The 22,142-nt window shown below is 38.8% G+C and overlaps 3 protein-coding genes across 10 annotated transcripts; 1 reads left to right on the forward strand and 2 right to left on the reverse strand.

Annotated features, from left to right (window-relative positions):
- Window positions 1-1,878: 1,878 nt before the first annotated feature.
- On the forward strand, window positions 1,879-7,901 carry LOC137107036 (high affinity choline transporter 1-like). The gene is made up of 9 exons (XM_067491241.1): window positions 1,879-2,034; window positions 3,175-3,364; window positions 3,461-3,574; window positions 3,718-3,873; window positions 3,996-4,144; window positions 4,678-4,821; window positions 5,292-5,445; window positions 5,590-5,807; window positions 6,868-7,901. Exons 2-9 carry the CDS (start codon window positions 3,181-3,183, stop codon window positions 7,351-7,353), a joined length of 1,605 nt encoding a protein of 534 aa, XP_067347342.1. The 5' UTR covers window positions 1,879-2,034; window positions 3,175-3,180; the 3' UTR covers window positions 7,354-7,901.
- Window positions 7,902-7,916: 15 nt separating this feature from the next.
- Window positions 7,917-15,793, reverse strand: LOC137107030 (uncharacterized). Of its 7 annotated transcripts, none has more exons than XM_067491225.1 (12): window positions 14,718-15,589; window positions 14,376-14,564; window positions 13,861-14,235; window positions 13,004-13,351; window positions 12,526-12,909; window positions 11,995-12,197; window positions 11,613-11,732; window positions 11,282-11,374; window positions 11,005-11,115; window positions 10,691-10,814; window positions 9,800-10,057; window positions 7,917-9,626 (listed from the first exon to the last, which is right to left on the reverse strand). In XM_067491225.1, the coding sequence occupies exons 1-12, from the start codon at window positions 15,070-15,072 to the stop codon at window positions 8,782-8,784; spliced, it is 3,405 nt and encodes a 1,134-aa protein (XP_067347326.1). In that variant the 5' UTR covers window positions 15,073-15,589; the 3' UTR covers window positions 7,917-8,781. The 7 variants fall into 7 exon arrangements, 6 of the variants coding, with proteins under 6 accessions (XP_067347326.1, XP_067347328.1, XP_067347329.1 ...); XM_067491227.1 differs by having other exon boundaries at window positions 13,004-13,096; window positions 14,718-15,583; XM_067491228.1 differs by having other exon boundaries at window positions 12,526-12,906; window positions 13,004-13,096; window positions 14,718-15,578.
- A 130-nt stretch (window positions 15,794-15,923) lies between these two features.
- On the reverse strand, window positions 15,924-21,945 carry si:dkey-14d8.1 (zinc finger protein ZFP2). Of its 2 annotated transcripts, XM_067491230.1 has the most exons (7): window positions 21,477-21,945; window positions 20,352-20,554; window positions 20,038-20,124; window positions 19,829-19,921; window positions 19,268-19,378; window positions 18,537-18,660; window positions 15,924-18,367 (listed from the first exon to the last, which is right to left on the reverse strand). In XM_067491230.1, the coding sequence occupies exons 1-7, from the start codon at window positions 21,499-21,501 to the stop codon at window positions 16,698-16,700; spliced, it is 2,313 nt and encodes a 770-aa protein (XP_067347331.1). In that variant the 5' UTR covers window positions 21,502-21,945; the 3' UTR covers window positions 15,924-16,697. The 2 variants fall into 2 exon arrangements, with proteins under 2 accessions (XP_067347331.1, XP_067347332.1); XM_067491231.1 differs by lacking the exons at window positions 20,352-20,554; window positions 21,477-21,945 and having other exon boundaries at window positions 19,829-19,938; window positions 20,038-20,105.
- Window positions 21,946-22,142: the final 197 nt, after the last annotated feature.

Below are 22,142 nucleotides of genomic sequence, written 5' to 3' on the forward strand. Positions count from 1 at the left end.
GACACAGACGAGATAAGCCCTAATTTTTTGAAAGTGTGGACCATGTGCTTGTATTTTGGGAATTTGACTACAATAGGTGTCATATGTAGGTAAAAAAACTATAACTCTCTGGTCACCACAAGCTTTACTGATATGAATGATATGACTCACAAACTTAGCGTCATGACAGGCGACCCCTGCCCTAATCTGCACAATGTTTAAACCACCCTAACACACTTTGAAGGTGCTTTTAATTCCTATGACATACAAATAAAAAAAGTTCAAACTGTGTGGTTTAACTCAGCCTCACATCACGTTATCTGCTTAGGCTAAGGTGCCATGGCTGGTCCCACAAACGTGGATATAAGTTTCCAGTTACAAATTACAGAATATCTGAAAATTAATTTGACATGGTGTCTCATCGAACTGTTCTTGTATCCCAGCAAACAGATGCAGTCAAGAGTTACAGGGTTTAGCTGAAGTAAAAGGTAACCTCCCCCCTCAGAGCAGCACTAGTATCCTTGTTAGACTCTAAGCTAAATAATATTTAAATTGATCTGTTGATTATACTTACACCTAAACTCTCATGAAAAGATCAACTGAATTGATGACTACTAACAAGTATCTTCCAGCCAAAAGTGATACTTTGTGCCATGGATCTCCCAAACTATTCAGAAACCACTCATTAGAAGAAACATTAACATTCATGAGTGGCACATGTGCACAATGATAAATTTCATATTCATTCTTTTGGTCTCTACAACTTCTAACAAGCATGTCTGGCTCGTACACTGCCAGAAGTTCCAGTTTCTTCACCACAGTCACAGTGTTTAAGTTCCTCTGTTGATTTGTTATGGTGCACTTTTAAAGAGAACCCTGAGAAGTGGCAGAGATCATCCAAGATTGATCAAGACAAAGTACTCTAGCCATCACAACAATGTTGTCCTCTAAGTGCAGCTGTGAAGACAACAAGTCTGTAGTCTGAAGCTGCCCCAAGGCCGACCAGGTTGTGGAAGGTTCCTGAACTACAGCACTACAGTTCAGTATAGATCTCTATTTTTCATACCATGGGCCTGCGTGCTGCCACATGCTTACTATATTTTTCAAGTACTTTATTTAAACGTGCATAAACATGTACACACCTCACACACTAAAGCATTCTGCAAATATACACCTGATATAAATGGCTTCAATCTCTCTTCTTGTACTGACCTAACTAGCCCAAAAACACAACCTCTATTAACTTGAGCTCAAAATAAAATGTTACAGATGCTAAAATTTGACAAGCCCTTATTTTTTGACAGACAAAAAAATCTGCTTGTATAACGGGAATATGAATATACAATAGGTTTTATTAGTAGGCAGCATCATTTCAGTAGCCTTCTGGTCATCACAAGGTTTACTTATGCTACTTATTATTCTGTAAATGTTCATTACAAAACTAGATTTACAAGATTTACAAGATGATGAGGTACAGCCTCTGGCATTATTCACATGTGCTGTCGCTCAAGGCATCATTACAACTTTTTTTTGTCACAAAGACTGGCAGGAGAAATTTTTATTTTTTTTAATTTAAATGTTATATTTGTCTGACAGATGTCAGACGGAGCTCCAACTTCACTAGTATCACGATGAAAAAAAGAAATTTCACTTTTTCATTGCTCTCATCATCTGTTCATCTGCCTCTGGCACATGATGAACACAGAGGAATTTTCTGCACTTTTCCTGTCGCTTGACCTGGAGAAAGTTTGTGAAAACTTGCGTTTCCACTTCGAGTTGCCTGTTTAGCAAAAAGGGTTAAAAAGACAGCCGGATGCCCCTACACCCTCAGGATAAGTAGCTGTGCCTCCTCCTCACTGTTGTCACAGTTGGCTTTGAGGATCTCAAACTTGTATCTTCAACGCTTTCTAAAGGCTCTACAGGTAGCTGAACATTTGCCATTTTAATCGTGATTAGGAGAGAAACCCATTTCACATTTATTCCTACAGGGGTTCACTCTCAGGTCATAAGAAAAAGGACTTCTTGTTGTTGCATTGTCTAGTTTAGGAAACAAAGGTAAGTTGTATTTGCTGTCCTGGCAGATAAACTGTGGAATGCTTTACTCTGCAGTCTACACAACTACTTCTATGTTCAATATTCTTCTATATAACAAATTGAAACACTGCCCTATAACACCTGGTATAGCTGATGTGTGGCAAATTATGACAAATTAGATGGGAAGGAAATTGTGTTTGTGTGGGCAGCAGTGGTGCTTTAAACTCCTAAATTAAGAATACATCTTGTATTTAATGTATAATTCTGATGATAATGTTAATACTATTATGTGTGTATATATATGTATGTGTAGGCATGCGTATGCTTGAAAATAGAACTCTTACGCACCTTCCTATGCACTTAAATCTATTAAATCAAAAGAAAATCAAAAAATCTAAAAAAATAAATAAACTCCTTTCTGGTCTTTCTTGCACTTGCATCTCTTGATATGTAAACACTTTTCTGATAGGACTTTGCTCTGATGTTTTCTGCTTGACTTAGATTTTTGCTGCCTTGTACCTCATTTGTTTGCTTGGAATAAAAGCGTCTGCTAAATGACTAAATGTTAATGTAATGTAAATGTAATGTAAACTTGTGCGGATACACGAGTGCATATATGCATGTACAGTACACATAGATGGGTGAGGCTCTTGTGTGCTGAACAGAAAGCTGACAGCAACATGAGAAAATGTTTGTGTCACATGAATAATCAAATTGTAATGTAGTGGATTTACTCTTTGAACTTTAAAATTAAAAAGTAGAGACGGGCACATGAAGGCTTGTCAAATTAGAAAATGAATTGTACGTCTTTTGATTTGTATAATTTTGTCCTATCTGTCAAATAATTTGATTAATGTTATTTAATGGTAGGTCTTAAATATTTAAAATGTTAATCATGTATTACAATTTTAGGTATAAACCTAGATTGATTCTATTTCTAGCCAAAAAGGGAATATGCTTACAGGTACACACGTATTCCACACCTAAGGTTAGGGTTAAAATCACAATGGGTAGAATTGTTTGTTGTCATGGTGACTGCATATCAAACTTGTTTCCATAAAAATATCTGCTAGTTTCATCACATTGCTTTACATACGCTGCCTTATAAGACATTCGTATGTCCATCATTGTTGAAGATAGACATGTGTTTCATCCACACAGACAACGATGGCGGTGAACTGGCCAGGACTTCTGGCCATAGTAGTGTTCTACATGGCTGTACTGTGCATTGGCATCTGGGCATCTAGGAAGTCCAAACGTGAGGAAAGCAAGTGCACAGGAAACCGCAGTGAAGTTGCAATGGTTGGAGGAAGGAACCTAAACATCTGGGTCAGCATCTTCACTATGACAGGTACACTGAGGACGGTGGTTGTTATCGTAACAAAAGTATCTTAAAAATCAATCTACAATTGGTGGAACTTTAATTTTCCTTATCAATGGTTTGCAGCCACTTGGGTGGGAGGAAACTATATTTTGGGTAATGCTGAGGTGGTCTACGATCCAACAAAAGGGCTGGTGTGGGCCATCGGGCCCATTGGCTACTCCATGAACATGATTTTAGGTGAGTAAGGTCTAATTCAACATCAGAAACAGCGGTGTTATACATTACACTTTCCAATAAATGTTACCAAAAAAGCTTGTAGTTGACTGTCTCGTAATACTTAGGTATTTAAAGTAAAAATGTTTCTCTGTGTGTGATTTAAGGTGGACTTTTCTTTGTCAAACCTGTTCGGTCAAAGAACTATGTAACCCTAATGGACCCATTACAAGAGAAATACGGCAACACTGTAGCTGCTGTTCTTTTCATCCCCGCTCTCCTGGGAGATATCTTGTGGATAGCAGGTGTTCTTGGTGCACTGGGTAAATTAGAAACAATGACTTGTATGAAACAGATAATTGATTTTAAGCGTTTACATTAAAAGAATACACAGAAAATGACAGGTTAAGTAATGCCCTTCTCTGAAGCTTGTCTGTGGTTACAGGAGGAACGATAAGCGTGGTCATAGACATACCCCCGTCAGTGGCTGTGGTTGTCTCTGCTGCTGTGGCGATCCTCTACACGTTAATGGGAGGACTGTACTCTGTGGCCTATACCGATGTCATTCAACTTGGCTTCATGCTTGTTGGCTTGGTATGAGTGCTGCGTGCTCAGAGAAATTCAAAGTGCCAAATGTCCTGTTGTATAAAACATTTTAACATGAATGAATTGAAGTGACGTTGTTGATTGTTTTAGTTCTTTAGTAGTAATTGGCATACGGCATGTTAGAATGGAGGCAGCTGTGGCTCAGTTGGTGGAGCAGTTCTCGATGAACCCCAGGGCTGGTTCCTCCTTACCAGATGTGTCCTTAGACAAAACACTGAAAACACCATGGTACTGCCGTCACCTATGTGCAGCGATCCAACAACAAATTCTCCATGGAGATCAATATAATATTAATTATTATTTGTAATATGCTAAACTAAGTTGGTCAACATTATAGCTGTCAACCATCAGCATGGTAACATCGTGACCATGTCAGTATGCTGGCATCAATATTCAGTTAAAGGCACATTTGGGCCAAATTATTGTACAACCTCACACAGTCAATAATACTGTCACATGACAAAGTAGGAAGTCTCATCCAATGTATTTGTAACTCTGTATTATTTTATTCATTAATTCAGTGGCTGTGTGTGCCCTTCATCCTGACAAGCAGCACCCCTGCTAACTTCACTGCTGCTACAGTATCTAAGCTTTACCAGGAGTCATGGCTCGGCAAGCTGGAGCTGGAAGATGTGGGTCGCTGGTTAGATGACGTGTTGCTAATGGTAAATGGACCCTCATTACATATCTCAAAAAGTTGCTTCCACAAAGATCCAGGACAAAGGCCATAAATAGTGAAGTAAAATGACAAAAGAATGGCCTCAGAGACCCATGCTGTGCAGTTCTATTCCGCAGCAACACAAAGTGCTTGGTTGAGGTTAATAATAGTGATTCATCCAGTCAATAAAACACTGCTGCCATTATTTTTCCACCATCATTTTGTATGTATAATGGGTGTCTTCGATGTACAAATGAAAGATCGTGAATGTTTTATCAACTTGGAAATATTGCAACCATAGATATTTGTGACTATTTGTGACCAATTCATGCACCAGGAAATTGCAAACAGTGCTAATATTACAGGGCAGGTTGGTATATAAAAGAAATGTAATCATTACTTTGCATGCCATACAACAACATACCAACATCAACATTTTAAATACCTTAAATAATGTTGTCTTTATTCTTCTTCAAGTCCATATCAGGGATCTGTTACCAGGCTTTCTATCAGAGAGTTCTTTCTTGTGGGTCTGATACCCAGGCTAAGATTACCTGCTACACTGGAGCAGTATTATGCCCAATCCTCGCTATCCCATCACTCATCATTGGAGCAGTGGCTGCATCGACCAGTAACTAAGCTTAACTATTATATCATTGTCTTACCAGCCATCATAGCCAATATATTCTGCACAAACAATAATGCCCAATGTGTTTTCATAAAGTATACGATGTGACCTATGTTTATTTTAATTAGCTCTGCTATTGTCTCTTAGATTGGAACCAGACCACTTATGGTTCACCCAGCCCATATGAACAGGGCAAAGCTGGTATGATCTTGCCAATTGCCCTTCAGCATCTTTGCCCTCTCTATGTCTCACTGGTTGGGATGGGTGCACTCGCTGCAGCTGTGATGTCATCGGTCGACTCTGCACTTCTGTCGGCTTCCTCCCAAATGGGCCGAAACATATTCAAAAACATAATCTACAAACAGGTAAATTACTCTTTAAATTACTGTACTTCTACTGCTGCCGCAGCATGGAAGACAAAGATCAGAGCTCTGACAAGATGGTTGACGTTTAAGCATTGGCTGGAAGTTAGTGTTTTCTGGAAGTAGTGCTTTCCCAAACCCTAACCATCTTCATCTCAAGGTCCATCTTTTGCCAAAACGAACGATTAATACAACTTCCTGCTGAGGTTGTTAGTCCACCATCTTTCCTGCAACCAGATATTCTGGGTCCTTTTAACTAATTTATGCTAATTAGTCCATATAGTAGATACTGAACAAACGTGCTGTTTAAAATACAAATTAATTCCACTTTGCAGCTGTCAAGTAGTGGTGAGAACTTATTTAAACACTTAGCCCATTTCCAAGGTGTCAACCTGAATGAAGATAGTGAAGATTTTCACTACTTTTATATCTTAGAACTAAGGAAACTAAATAGCACAGAAATTGATGCTATTGATATGAATGCATAATTGTAGTCCAGATGTATTTAACAAACTCTCAAATGCAAAAATTATGGCAAAGTCATGGTCATCAATTAAAAATAAATATGTCAATTCTTTACTAGCTGCTGACATGTGGTTAATCCATAAAAATGCATAGTTTATTAGTTAGTTCAATTTTGTGTTCAGGCAAATCAACATCCACAAAAAGTAATTATTAACAGAAGCTGTATATAATAAATTCAGTGCACTAAAAGTACATTTTCCTCTGAATTGTAGTGGAATAAAAGTAAAAAATATTCTAAAATGGAAGAACTTCAATAAATTACAAGTACTATAAAATTGTACTTAAGGACTGCCCTTGAGTAAATGTGCTTATTTGCTAACCATGTTGTGTGTATAGTACACATTGGCCCCGGAGGCAGAAAAATTCGTTCAGACTGGAAGGTAATGTGCTGTTTTTGCACAAGATTTGTAAAAACTGAATGTTGAATTGTTTTTGGTCAGTCACGTATAATTTAATACTCCGAAATTCAACACTGTCACCCAGGTTTTGGTTTAAGGACTGTATCTTGATTGCTTCTAAACTATTTCCTCTATTTCAGGCATCAGAGAAAACAATCCTTGTGGTGGTTAAAGTGTCAGTGGTGCTGTGCGGAGTGCTGGGAGCAGGCCTGGCCCTGACTACAAGGTCCATTTACCAGCTCTGGATCTTTAGTGCAGATGTTGTGTATTCAATGTTGACTCCCCAAGTAACCTGCTCCTTTTTCTTACCTCAATGGGTGAACAACTACGGGGCTTGTTCTGGCTTTGTTTTGGCAATACTTCTCAGAGTTCTGGTAGGGGAACCCTTGATTGGCCTTCCCGACGTGATGCCTCTGCCATGGGACAAGATACAAGAGAATGGTCACAGAAACCGCTTGTTCCCTTTTCGCACGGCGATCATGCTCATCACCACTGGGACAATTTTACTGGTGTCATGCCTCGCTGCATGGCTGTCTGAGAAGAGACTGCTGAAAATAAGCAACAGTAAAACAGACACAAACATGCATTACATCTCACCAGTCCAGAAAGAAGTGGAGGAAACCTGAGAGACTAAATAAACCCTCTCACATATTCTCCCAGACAAACAAAAAAGGGAAAAACTTTTCCTAAGCATAAAGACTTTTATACAATCTGGAAATTCACTGACAGTTAATTGGAGATCGATATTAATGTCCACCGCTCTGTTTAGAAGGGAGTTTTGTTTACTGAAAAAACCCTTTGATAATGCTGTTATATAAAGTGACAGTGATATCTGGTTGTGTGTAGTCTTTGTTATTTTCATTTAGGGCAGGGGCCAGTGTCACACATATGTCAGGACACGAACTTGAGACATGAGCGGTGAGGGAGACGCACAAAATCCAATTTAAAACATAGGCTGAGATATCTTAACTTTAAATCCACGGCATGGCTTACAGACCACAAATACTGCATTTTCCTTAATGCAACTTAGTAGCTTATTAAAACTTTCCCAACATTTTAAAAAACTTCTTCACTGGTTGTGTAATACTCCTTATGATAAAGGTTAACTTTAAATATACAATCAGTGAGGTGCCCTAACCCTATAACTTGACTAAATGCAGTTTAATGTTCACCAATCATGGCACAAAGCAGCTTTTAAAGATATTTAATATAAAATATATGCTTTCATAGTCAAGTGTCTTTCATGCAGCAAAACAAATATGTTTTATAAAAACTAAAATGAATACTCTGGTGAGCAGAGAAAGGAAAGCCTCAAATGAGGGTGGGCAATTTGTGTCAAGCATTACACATAAAAGTTCACTCAAAAAAAAAAAAAGAAAGAAAACAAAGGTGGAAAGTTATGATACATTATTAGTGTCAACAGGATAAGCAATTCCTCTGATGGAGACATAATTCTAAAAATGTTTTCATCTTTTCAATGCTTGGAGCATCAATTAAACAAATTCATTTCAATTGTGGATGGAGGCAGAAATTCTGAGACAATCATAACAACAAAACAAATCAAAAAGAAAAAACGTCAAAACACTAAAATAAAAATGTTTTTGTGAACCTACCCTAAAGCATTTTACTCATATTTTGAATTAAATAATTGCTAAGTCCTTACTATAATTTAGAATTTGAATTAAAAAACAACACATTTACTACATTTAAAACATCCGTAGATTACACAAAACTTTAAACTTATTAACACCTCTGAAACAAGGGAAATGTGATAATTGTGACTGAGTAACATTGAAAATGAATGTTACCAATGTTATCTTTAAGATCATCTATGCACTACATTACCATGCTTTTGTACTATAAGCTTTGCTTAAAGAAGGCATTGTTTTATGCATTGAATGTACTTGCTATTTTATCTGGTAAAACAAACCATGTGCACAGTGGATTATTTCAGTGGGAATATCTTGACAGCCAGATTGTTTAACCAAACAACATGCTGTTTAAACCTGAATTAGAAACTGTACAATCATTTAGTAGCTTGCGTCTAAAAAAAATTAACTACTCATTTCTTTGTGTGTTTGAACATGCATTTTAAAAGTGACTTCTTGCCGGAAGATTTTACCACACTTCAAACATTGAAACGACTTTTTGTTCGAATGGATCAACACATGCCTTTTTTGTGCATTCAAAGTGTGAAAGGATTTCGGACACACTGGACACCTGTAAGGACACTCTCCTGTATGTTGGCGTATATGAACTGTCAGTTGGCACTTGGCTCTGAAACCTCTACCACAGTGTTTGCATGTGTAAGGCCGCTCGCCCGTGTGAAACCTCATGTGGAGCCTCAACTCCCCGGAAGAGAGAAAAGCCTTCCCACACTCTGTACACAGGTAGTTTTTTTCCCCTCGGTGCATCCGCATGTGTCTCGCCAGATGTTGAATCGATGTCTTTCCACAAATGTGACACTTGTAACGTCGTTCTCCTGTGTGTATGCGAACATGCGATTTGAAGATACAGGAAGACCTGAAGCCTCGGCCACAGTGTGAACACAAGTACGGCATCTCGCCTGTGTGGATGCGGCGGTGCACGTTCAGGGAATCCCTGGTCACGTACTTCTTCTCACATTTGTCACACTGAAACAGCATTGTGTGTGCTTTTATGTGTTTGTTCAGAATTGACAAGCTCATAAAGACCTTCCCACAGTACTCACAAGTGTTTGTTATACTCCCCATCTCAGGAGAACACCGTTCTGCATTGACCTTTTGAAGGAAACTGTCTTTAACAGGTTTCTGAACCACTTGCTTCTTTCTGATATGCTGCAGAAGATCTGACACTTGGCTGTCAGAGCAGGGACATAAAGAGCACACTGGCTTTCTTGAAAGTAAATTATTTTTAACATCTGAAAGAGATAAAAGGAAATTCAGTTTAATTTTTTACATAAATATTAATTGCAATGACAGTATATTTCTCAAGAATATGGATTTTTAGATATTCTTTTACTATTATGACAAAGAAAAGTTTAAAACAGTGAGAAAGTATGTTTCTCTAGTGTAACGTTGGATGTTGCCATACTTGAAAAATTTGCAGCAGTCAGGTCATCGTTATGTTTATCTTTCAACTTCAGGTCTTCATTTTCTTCGCTACAGTCATCCACAGATTTCTCATCACTGTGGTTTTCTTCAACTGGCTCTTCATCCTCACTGTATTCATACTGGTCTTCAGCTTCATCGCCTGTGGACATTTCCGGCTTCTCAAAGGCCAGTTGCTTCATTTTTGCTTTAGGAGGAAGAGACAGCCGTGGCAAAAATATATTCTGAGCTAGTGAGTCATCTGTGCAAAAGAAAAAGAAAAAAAAGGGGAAAAGAACCGAATAAATAAAAAGTTACAATCCTCAGTATTATATATGGACAAGACATTTTATCGTTGATTGTTAATTTATTTACACAGTATTTCAGACCTTTTTAACAACTCAAAGGCAACATACACTGCATATTTAGGAAAATTATTTAGATTAGCTGGCATCACATGGTACAGGTATAAGGTAACAACACATTAACCAGCAGCAGAGAACTCAAAGGCCTATCAGTGTTTTAGGAGGCATAGTACTTTAATAGTATTTTTCTATAACCAGCTTGAGGAAATTGGACCATGTAGTGAGCTTGGGATAACTTTTCATTTCAACATGTCATAGTTGTGGTATAAGAAACTCATAAGTAAATGTGTGTTATGAGATGAGATATAATAATGCTTTCTAAAAAACAAAGCACCTTTCTTGTTCGCTATTTTCTTGCACAGTGTTACAATACCAACCCCCCCCCCCCCAAAAAAAATCAAAAAAAAAAAAACAGAAACACATGCTTAGAAATCACTTTTGGCTTAAGCAAATCTTTGAATACCTTACACAGCTCAGGATACCAGAGTTTATTTAACCATTTTTTTTAAATTCTGTTTTAGATGACTCACGATCGTTTGTGTTTCCAGATCGCTGTTGGTGGAAGTGCAGTAATGCTTTCAGCTCATGTGATTCTAAAACTAGTTGTCCACATTCTTCCATGACAGACGGAGCAGTGCTGAGCCACTCTGCAGTCTGAAAGTGTATTAAACTAGACATAATGAACATCTACAGCACAAAAAATTGTTTTTATAACATAGTCATTATTTTACACAGTATAACTTGACGCAAGCCTAATGTGTATACCTGTAATCAAAATTTACATATATTTATTTTACATCTATATTCTTTAAAACTCACAATGGAACCTAGCCACTACACTTACCTGTTTAATATCAGGGATGGGCAATAGGACATCCAGTCGGGAGATGAATTTCCATACCAATGTATTTAATAAGGCTTGATATGGTTGGCCATAATGGAGGGGAAAGACTTCCTGGAGGAAAAGAAATTCCACACTGTCTTGACCCATCTGACATATCTTCATATTAATATATGCTTACAAACATATTAACACATAAAATGATAAATCATAAGTTGCAATTCATAAAACAGTCCATTATCAGATATTATTTTTAATATTGTACTTAAGAAAATCTAACCTGGAAAAACATCTGTCTTTCTTCTGGGTCCTCAAGCAAAGTATAAACAACCTCCACAAAGTTTGACTTTGAATTTTCCAACTCTTCCAACTCCTAGTAATTAGTGACAAATGATATCACCATGTTGGGTTTAAAGGAATGTTTCATCAAAATCAGCATAACACCTATTATAGTCAATTATTGTTTCATACTGCCTGTATTTGTTTGTAGCTAACACAATCTATGTTATATGTGTATGAACGGCAGGGACATATGATTTCTTCATTCACTACGATACAAACAACAGTAGTACAAAACAAGATCATAAATAAAAGACCATATTCAACCACACCTGCAGACTCACCTCCTGATCACAGCTGGAGCCCATTGTGAGGTCTTGAATGACCTTCAAGTGGGGGTTGATATTCGGCAGGTTGGCGGTGGTCTCACTGCGACACAACTCCAACACAAACTGAAAAAGGCAAAGGAACTACGATTTCTAGTAGGGTAGTAACAAATGGTGGTTGAATCAGTTTGTATTTGTTATCATCAAGATGTTAAGTACCATCAGAAATATTACCGTCTTCTTACAACAAATATGAATGTTGTGCTTCAGATACGTCAGTTAAAATTTTAGAAGTCACTTTATTTAACAACTCTGGCTAAATAAAAATCCAGGAGAAAAAATTAAGAAAACAAATCATGTAGGAAGTTGAAAACAGTAGGCCTGTTACCCTTGCTCTCAGTCTGAGCAGGAGCTGTACTTTCTCTCTGGGAGTTAACAACTCTGGAGCGAGCTCTGTTCCCAACCCCACCAGCTCCTCCACCTTCCCATAATGCACCACATTGCAACACTGGACCACTTGCCAGGCAAAGGCACACATCAGACGCAGGGTCGGAACCAGGAGGCGCAACGATGAGAGAGACAAATGGCAGCCTGTGAATGGGATGAGAATGACACAAAAAAGCAAACACAACTTGACTCTTACGAACACAGAAATTACTCACAGGTCAAAAAGAAGAAGTGCACAATCTCAAGACATTTTCTTGATGTGGGACAGTACACAAACGATAGTAAATATGCAGCAACACATAAGATACTGACATTAATGTTTACTCTGTGGTTTCCTTCGTCCCAGTAACATGAAGTGGGGGCTGTTTTAAAGTTCCCTCTTCTTTCACATTCTAAGAAGCTTTCTGCTCATCATAATGTGACATACTACAGGTTCTAATCCACGTTAAACAGCAAAAAGTCCTCATTTTACCTATGTTTTCCACAGTTTTAGCAATGATGTGCTGCGATGTCTGCAGAGATGCAGGGGTTGAATCCTTTACTTCAGCTGCTTGTTTAAGCTCAGGCTTGTGATGACCGAGGACTTTATCCATGATGGCAAACCATCTGTTTCTTGGCTTTTTAGAGTCCCTCTGCTCCTTGACTCTTTTGTATTTTCGTTTCAGCAGTTTTATCTTTGACCTGCACTGGCTGGTGGTTTTATCAAAACCCTGAGTGGCGAGCTCCGAGCTCAGCTGGGCAAACACTCTCTCGTTTCTCTGGGTTGATCTGAGCTGCTCCTGCACACTCTCGTCTGCCCATCGGGTGAGGAGCACTTTAACTTCATCTGATGTCCAAGCTGCACGCAACATGTCTGCTGAAAGAAATGTAACCTTGTTAACACAATAACAGGTCTCGCAACATGAATGTAAAAAAAAAAGAATTATCGGCTGTGAAACCTTATACTGTACCATTCCCATGCTCATGTTCTGGTGATTCAGGTTGCGTCAACACTGTCGATGAATCTACCGCTGTAGAAGCCTCTTCAGAGCCAAGGACACCGTCTAAAATAGTTAACCAGTCACTTTTAAGCACCCCATGTGGTTCCATTTCTTTGATTTTTCTGTACTCCTCTATAAGATTATTCACTTTAAGACTGCACTGATGTGGTGTCTTTTTAAAGCCAACCAAGGCGAGCTCATTGCTGAGATATGTGTAGACCCGATTGTTGGCTGCTGGGGTGTGAAGCTCTTTCTGAATGTTTGGTTGTGCCCAGAGGGTCATCAAAACTTGGACCTCATCAGACATCCACTGGATTTCTTCTGTGAAAAGTACATTGAAAGCTACATTATATGGTACAAGCAATGCTTGACCACACTGTTGGTCAGTAAATATTAAAAGTTATGTAAGGGTTAGTTAAAAACGATTAAGCTGCACAAAGACATTTACCATAAGGACTGCAATTAAGTTCCTTTGAATCATTTGAGACCACAGGAAGTGAACTCACTTAACTTTAAATCACTTAATGAATTCCATGTGGAAGGAGCAGAATAGTTACAAAGATTTAAAGCTCCAAATACAGAAAGAGTAGTCTGTGAGATGACTCACAGCTCAAAATGTTCAAATCCAGAATCTTAAAGGCTTTCTTTGCTTTGGTAAAGTACACAAAAGTATATTAAACGTACAGCTACACATCAGATATTGACATTGGTTACTGTTTTTTTTTTTTTTTTTGGCCCAGTAACATGAAGTGGGAGCTGCTCGAAAGTTCCCCCTTTTTGTACATTTTAAGATTCTTGTACTGTATTATCTAACATCCTCCACTTACCATTAGTGGTCACATCAAGGAAAGACTGTGAGCGACTGGGCAGTGAAGGCTCCGCTGTTCCTGAATGTTTTGCAGCTGCAGCTTGAGAGCTGAGGACGTCATCCATGATGGCAAACCATACACTCGTTCGGGTGCTCGTGCTTTCACTCCGGCAACTGTTTTTGATTCTCTTGTACTCCTGTTTCAGTTTTTTAATTTTCTCTCTGCACTTCTTAGGTGCTTTGTTAAATCCAAGTGATGCCAATTTGGCACTGAGATGTGTGTAAACTTTATTATTCCTCACGTTGAGGAGAAGCTCTTCTTGAACGGCAGGATTTGCCCAAAGTGTCAGCAATGCTTGGACCTCTGTACTTGACCAACAGCACAAGGGTGTATCTGTGAAGGTCATTGTTTCAGAATTAACGACTAAAAACCTTTTCTACCTGTTAAAGCCATACCATATACCAAAGGCAACTATGCTTCTGACTCATAAAAATTGCATCCTTTTACATTTCTTTAGTGTGTTGTCTACTTGCCTTTAACCGATGTTTGCACTGCAGTGGAGGTAACAGTTGTTGCTGTGGGACCATCAATATCTTCTAGTTGAATGGAGTAGAAATGGGGGTCTTGTGGGTTTTGCAGGGGGTATCCTGCTGGGCTGAGCAAAGTATGTGGCATTACAGTGTCACTGCAGCTCCCAGTCAAGTCTTCTGTAGTGGGTGAGTCTGCAGGAGAAAAATAAATAATTGGGTGGGAGGGCTTTTATTGTGTAGATGACTGTGAGACTCAGTGCAGACTGCAGTGAGTAAGTAGTGTTACCTATACACCTGAGTTCTGACATAATTCGTTTGTTAGATAAAAACATAAAAACAACCTACCTGTGTCCGCGTCTGACACTGTGAACTCAACTATCATGTTGGATAGATGCTCTGTGTTGTCTGCTGTTGCTGCTCTTTTACCCACGATAGTGTCCAGGGCACTGTACCACCCGAAATGTATGTTGGCCCCATCTCCCCCACTGTGCAGTTTACTTTTTCGGTATTCTAGTTTAAGCTTCTTTATCTTCTGTCTGCACTGTTTTGCAGACCGACTCATTCCCATGGCAGCCAGCCTGTCTGAAACTTCCCTGTATACTCTTTCATTTCTAACTAATCCCTCCAGATCCCGCTGGATTTTCTCATCTGACCACACAGATAGAAGTGCCCGAGTCTCTTCATGAGACCAGTTCGCCATAGACTCCGTGTATTTCTTCTATTTTTTTTATCCTTAAATACAATTATCTAACAGAGTATGTGGGCTGTTGTGGACATTATTTCAAAATGGAGGTCCTTCCGCTGGTGGCTTCAATGACGTCACTGGATTTCAGTAAGTAACATTACTGTTACCTAGATACGGCGGAGCTCGGAGACGTCGGTCGTGCCCAGGGTCGTGAAGATCAAGTTCAGCACGAATTCACGGTTAAGCTCGCATATCGCCGAAAAGCCGTGCCGTACCAAGCCAGTGGAAATGGACTTTTGTGTTCAGAGTTGTTCTGACAAAGCTGACAGAAGCTGACAACGTGACATGTATCTCTGTCTATGTCCATCGTGATCCCTGAAACGGGACTTAGATATGGGGTAATGATTAGTACGCAGCAGTGGAAAAACTTTTAGCCATCACTTTACTGAAAGTTTCAATACTGCAAACGTCATTATCAAAGCACTTAAGTATTATTTGCAAAACGTATCGAGTATACACAAAATCATGCTGAAAAATGGAGCCTGGGAGTTTTATTATTAGATAACAATATAGATTACATTTTTGCAGTTAGCTATTCTATAATCTTAACCTATTTACTATTGTGTAGAAAACAGTTGTAATGTTAATGGGGAAATTACTTTAACGCTAAATTGCGGTGGGCTACATGTAGCTAAAGTACCCCAAATTTGTACTTAGCTGAACTGTATGGACCTGTGTAACTGAAGTCAAAATGTATTACGTCACATTGCTTAAGCCTTGGAAACAAAAGTGCTGAAAGGTGACACTTGCAAACTTTCTTTCTTACTTACCCTAAAGTTATTGTTGAAGACTGAAGTGGAACAAAAGGCAGTGCTTTGTTGCATTTATTTTTTTGCAAAACATCTAAAACCAATATTGAGAACGGTACATTACATAATGCCTTACCATACATACAATAACATAAGTAATGAATAAGTAAAATTCACAGCACAATCTCCTCACGTTTGCGTAATGTTAAATGGTTATTGTGCCAAACATAAAATACACAATGTTGTGTTGATTCATCACTATTGCGCCTACAAAACTGTACCTACTGCTGGAAAGATGTCAAATCCTAGTAAACATAGTCTATATGCACGTATTGTCAATCGAAAACAAAGCAGAGTAGTTGTGATGTTTACAGTTCTGTGTTATAGTTTCCTAGTAACATTACATTGTTTAATACACAACAGACATTATCTAGTTACATATATTTGAATACCTTTATTGTATTGTTTACATGATGTCAAGGTCTAAAATGTTTGCTATATTAAGTAGCTTCTAGAAAAGCATGAAGTATTTTTTCAACCTTTAAATTAAGAAAGAATTTTATTCGTAATGAAAATGCCAGCAAAACAAACATTATATTAGCTTCCCTAATATTATGTGAGAATGTGAGATAACAAGGACAAATGTATTACTATTATTCTAACATCATTTGAAATGTGTTTTACTACCCTAACCGCCATTGACCTGATCACTACCACAAGGAAACAAGTCACTTTTAAAATGAAATGGTTCAAGGGGCTCGCTTATTTTAACTACATATGTGATCAGCATCACCCCTGTTCTACATTTTTCTTACAACATAATTTCTTTGATTAATAATCATCACTACCCTCGTCTTCATCATACTTTCCCTTGAGAGAGTGCTTCTTGTGCTTACCCCTGTGCCTCCGTTTACCAGAGAAGTCAGGGTTATTGTCCCTTGTATGCAACTGCTCGTGTTTCTTCAAAAGGCCAGGGACAGAGAATCCCTTCCCACATGTGTCACATGTCCAGGGCTTCTTGCATGTATGAGTCCTTTTGTGTACATTAAGATGGGAAGCTAGCTTGTAGGTCTTCCCGCACACATCGCAGCTGAATGGTCGCTCATTGGTGTGTAGCCGGATATGAACCTTCAGATTTCCGATTTGAGTGAAGCTCTTGTCACAAATTGAGCACCGATATGGTCTCTCTCTTGTGTGGATCCTCAGGTGAACTCTCAGGCAGTACTTACTAGAGAACTTCTTTTGACAGACAGGGCACGGGATCTTTGCTTTGGGCACATGGTCCTGCTGATGCCTCTTTAGGTCAGACAAATAGACAAAGGTTTTCCCACACTGGGAGCAGAGATACTGACGGTCACCGATGTGGTAGCCCATATGTCTCTTCAACAAGCTGGGGACGAGAAATCTCTTACCACAACGCTCACACATGTGAGGACGATCTCTAGTGTGCCAGCGCTCGTGGTTTGACAACTTGAAAGCAGTTGGGAAGCTTTTGCTGCAGTGCTTGCAGGGGAACGTCATCTGGCTTGTGTGGCACTCCATGTGCCTTTTGAAGTAGGTGGACTGAGTGAAACCCTTGTTGCAGATGTTGCAGTAGTAGGGCTTCTGACCACTGTGGGCAAGCATGTGCTTCGTTAAGCTCTGCAGTTTAGTGAAACATTTGCCACACTGGCCACAAGCATAAGGGCGTGCTGTGCTGTGGGTCTTCAAGTGGTTGTTGAGGAATGCCTGTGTTCTGAAGCATTTGTTGCATGCTGTGCAAATAAAAGGCTTCTCCCCTGTGTGAATGCGCTCATGGTCCAGTAGCTTTGACTGATAAGGGAAGCTCTTATCGCACACACTGCAAGTAAATCTGTCAGCTGGAGGCCTAATTTGCTTCTTTCTTCTGATGGTTGGCTTCGTGTCATCTATTGCACTTAATCGAACTGGAGGAAGCGGTGGTAAGGCTGGGAGTGAGAGTGAGTTGGAGGCAATCTGCGACACCCACTGATGCAACGTGACTCGCTGGGTATGGGGCTTTTGACCTTCTTTTGATCCTACATTGCTTGCATTCTGCAAAGTTGAAGTGGTTTTCATTGGAACTTGAACTATGCGAAATGGGATAGATTTCAAAGACATCTGTAGTTTTGGTTTCTCTGGTAATCCATCCTCCTCTCGGTTTTCTACAGGTGTGGCAGGCTGCACCTGTGTAGAACTCTTCTCCTTGACAGGGTTCTCACTTGGTGGTGTTGAGACACTTTTTTCTTTTGCTGGACTCGCATCGGCCATTTTATCACTATATCGCCCTCTTCGCTGTGATCTGGTAGCAGGGGTCGCCGGGCTATCCGACTCATCTGACATCATTCCCATGTCTTCAGTGTCACTGAATGAGGTTGGGCTTGTTTCTTTGACTTCTAATGGCTTTGGTGATTCTGGTGGTGGTGGTGGTGGTGGTTCTACTGGCTTGGGCCGGAAGGCGAGTGAAGAAAGTACACAGTCACCAACCGAAGAAGAGATGGTTGCTGCACAAAAAGGACACGCTCAATTTCTTTTTCACTGTATTTAACATTTAACATATGCCAACACATTTATAAACTGAAAAAATACTGTTATATTACTTACTGAGCATTTATTCTTACTGTAATTGATGTAATTCTTACTGTAATTCTTACATCTTAACCTTAAATATACCTTTAACACTAAGGAGCCCTTTGGCCTGCTGGTGTAGAAGGAGAGTCTTCAGGTCCTCTGGATCAGGAATTAAGCCTCCACATGCCTCCAGGACAGCAGTCTCAGTTGAAATCATTATACCAAGCTGAGATTGAGAGGCAGGAAATCAAAATTTGAGTGTGCACTCCTAAGTTGGATAATGATCATTGATAATGATAAATAATGATTGGATAATTGTATGTCTTTATGGTGCAATATTTCACTTTTTGCTAATGATCAACTCAGGATAATTTAGAAGTCTTGTCCCTGTTATTTTCTAAGGCTTGGTGTTATGGCCCAACAAGGCTGTTAATATATGAGTAACGTAGTAATAATTCTGACTCTGTATTTTCAGTTTCCACTAGTTTTTTAAAAAATATCTTAATGTTATCCCCTAAAACATCTGGAAGTAGTCCAGTCAAAGATACTTTACACTGAATTCTAACACTGTATTAATGCATTCAGAGTTTTTTTTAACTTTCACCTGTATGTGAATGATCCGGTTTGATACTAAATTCTGTAAAGGATTACAGCATCTAAAGAAATAATAAATTTAATTTTACTGCATTTGCAGACACAACTGTATGTCTAGATAGTGAAATGTTTGAGTGATCACCTTTAGGAAATTGCTGTTGTGGCCTGTCAATAAAGATAATCTATGAATGTGGAGTTGACCAGGTGACAGATACATTTCAGTCTGTCCATGTACATACCTGGGATAAATTAGGAACCGGAAGAAGTTGCTCTAGCTTGCACACCAGTCCTGCAATCAGAGCCTGCAACGCTGTGTCAAACTTTGTTCCATACTGAACTGGGAACACGTCCTGCAGAAACAGAAATATGCTTAACTGCACTTTGACTCTGAGAGGCAAGAGAGGGAGGAATAGGACTTTTGGTTCTATTGTGTTTTATTCCTACTAGCACAGAGTTTTAATGCAGCTGAATTCAAAGTGTAGTTGTCCTCAGTAACATATTGTATCTCCTGGCAGACAACACAACTAGTGGGAATTCTAATCATACCTATGTTTAATTGCCAAACTGCTCAGCTGAACATAAAACAAATGAATGACCACAAAATCAAAATTACAGGTTGAAGTCAGCAGCTGTGCTGTGAGATCAGCTACACTAACAGCCTTAGAAGCAACAAATCGTTATATTAAAGTACAGTCATAAAATCTCAGTGATATGTGTCTAAATAAGCAGCAAGTTTTTATTGAAAACAACAGAAGTCTTTGTGTGACTGTGTGATGCCACATTAAAGCAGATGTGGATACCTGGAAGAAGCGCTTCCTCTCAGAAGGGTTTTTAAGCAGATTCTGGACAAGCACCATAAAGTTTGTTTGCGATTTCTCCACTTCTGCATCTTTCTGTAACTCAGGAAATACTTAAACTCAGATTTAAAATGCATTCATTAGAATTATTTCTACAAATGTTTAAAACAGCTTTATTTCTCTTTGAAAAAAAAAAAGGTTTGCATACTTACAGTTGAAGAAACTTTCAACTTATTTATGAGTGTCTGAATAGCCCGAGAGTCAGGAGGTCCCTCTTTGTGAAGCAAATCCAAAATTACCTACAGTACAAGAAAAGACCATGATTATTGGCAGCAGAAGAAAAAAAACCTTTTCTTAATCATATAGTAAAAATTGTTTATAAATAATTGTTTTCCTCTAATATTATATAATTCTGCAAAACAACTTAGGTTTACACCATGATTCTAAGAGAAAGGGAGTTTATTCATACTATTAAATCCTCTACTTTTTAAGGCACACACAAACAGTATAGATTAAAAACTCTCACCCTTGCCCTCAACCCCAGGATAAGCTGGGCAGTCTGCTTGAAACCCATTAGCTCAGGAACAGTCTGCGTCACCATGGTCACAAAATCCTCCACTTTACCATACTGCTTCACGTTTCGCTGCCGTATGACCTGCCATATGTATGAGTATGTTATCTGCAGAGGGGAGGCCATCAAGCGAAGAGAAGCAAGGGGGAGGGCACCTCCTGTGCAAGTTTTTGAAACAAATATTTTTATTTAAAATGAAACAAATCAGTTATATTTTTTAAATTAATGTCATCCAATGCCTGGCAATTGATGGCAGTAATAATGGTGCACTTTAATAGAAAATAAATTTAGACAATAACCATTTAATTAAATGCACAGTTTTAACCGAATCACTAATTATTTGTCATATGTTGAGGTACTTTCCTTACTGTACAATGACAATATATAGTAATAATGGTAATAGCTCTCTGACACTAGGTTTTTAAACAACCCAATACTTTAGTCAATTTAGTTATACTTTGTATTTATACATTTGTTTACGGTTTTCATTTTTTGTGTTTCCCTCCTCACACATCCACAGCATAAAGACGATGTAAATCTTCCTTCCTATTGCGTAAGTACCGGTTCAAGCACCAACAGCGTATCCGATTTGGCAGATGGAGCCACAATTTGCTGCAGGGGGCGCTGCAGCCATTTCTACTTGGTTCTAATGCTGCAGAGGGTTTGAAAGTGTGCACGATTGCGTGTGCATGTGCAACCGTGAAGAGAATGAGCGCCAAACTGCAACTATATTCAAACTTTGAGCAGATCGCATACTAGACTCCTAGTAAAGGATTCACTGTAGTTGTTGCAATACGATGCAAATGCCGCTTTGTACATCCGGAGGATATCTGACTTTATTTGAAATCAAACCGCCGGGACAGTCCTCGCTAAAGCTTGTTATCCAGGTTATCCTGCTATATTTAGGCCATAGTATTCAAGTAGACTATTAGATATAAATGTTTACCAGCGATTGATACGAAGTAGCCTGTGGGTTGCAACAAATGGTTTAATCTACATTGCATCCTATTTCCTCACCTCCATTCTCCGCAGCTAACATTGCTGTTAGCTGGCTAATCTTAGCTTAGCTTAGCTTCATACCTGTAGTATCAGACCGTTTCTCCATTCTGTGCGCACGATGTGTTGCTAACTCATGAGTTAATCAACCGACTGGACCAAGAAGATTGATAAGGTTACCCCTTGCTTCAAAATATGTGGTTAAAAAGTATTTAACTGTCTTTCCCCGAACGTCAAGCCAGGAAGAATAATGGCGACTGCTGGTTAGCGGCCTTCCAAAACAAAAGTCTTAGTATTTCCGGCGGATGTTCTTATATAAAATAAAAGCACCGACTCTCAAACGTTAGGTAATAAAATTAAAAAGTACACGAAAATTTAAGTGATGGTTATGGTTTGTCGGATTTTCCATAAAACATTTTTGCCATATTCACGGCTTTGGTGTATATATATCTACATTTATACATGTCAGAAGTGTAATTAAGTCAATGCAGAACTGTTTGATTTATCTGCAAATAGATATTTGTTACAAGATAAATGTATCACCAAAATATTTTACTGATGCCGTTCTTATTTGTGCAATCAATAACCATAGGGAAATGCATGAAATCCTGTGTGTTTTTGTCCCTTTCAAATGACATTAAAGTTGAGTAATTAACCCTTCAGTGTTCTATATTATTTTTCTTTTGAATTGTTTTTGTTTTGACAGTTTTATCCATAAGTCCATTGTGTTTGTAAAGGTTTGCTAATCTC

The sequence above is a fragment of the Channa argus genome, chromosome 21 (assembly GCF_033026475.1).
Source record: "Channa argus isolate prfri chromosome 21, Channa argus male v1.0, whole genome shotgun sequence".
Classification (NCBI taxonomy): Eukaryota; Metazoa; Chordata; class Actinopteri; order Anabantiformes; family Channidae; genus Channa; species Channa argus.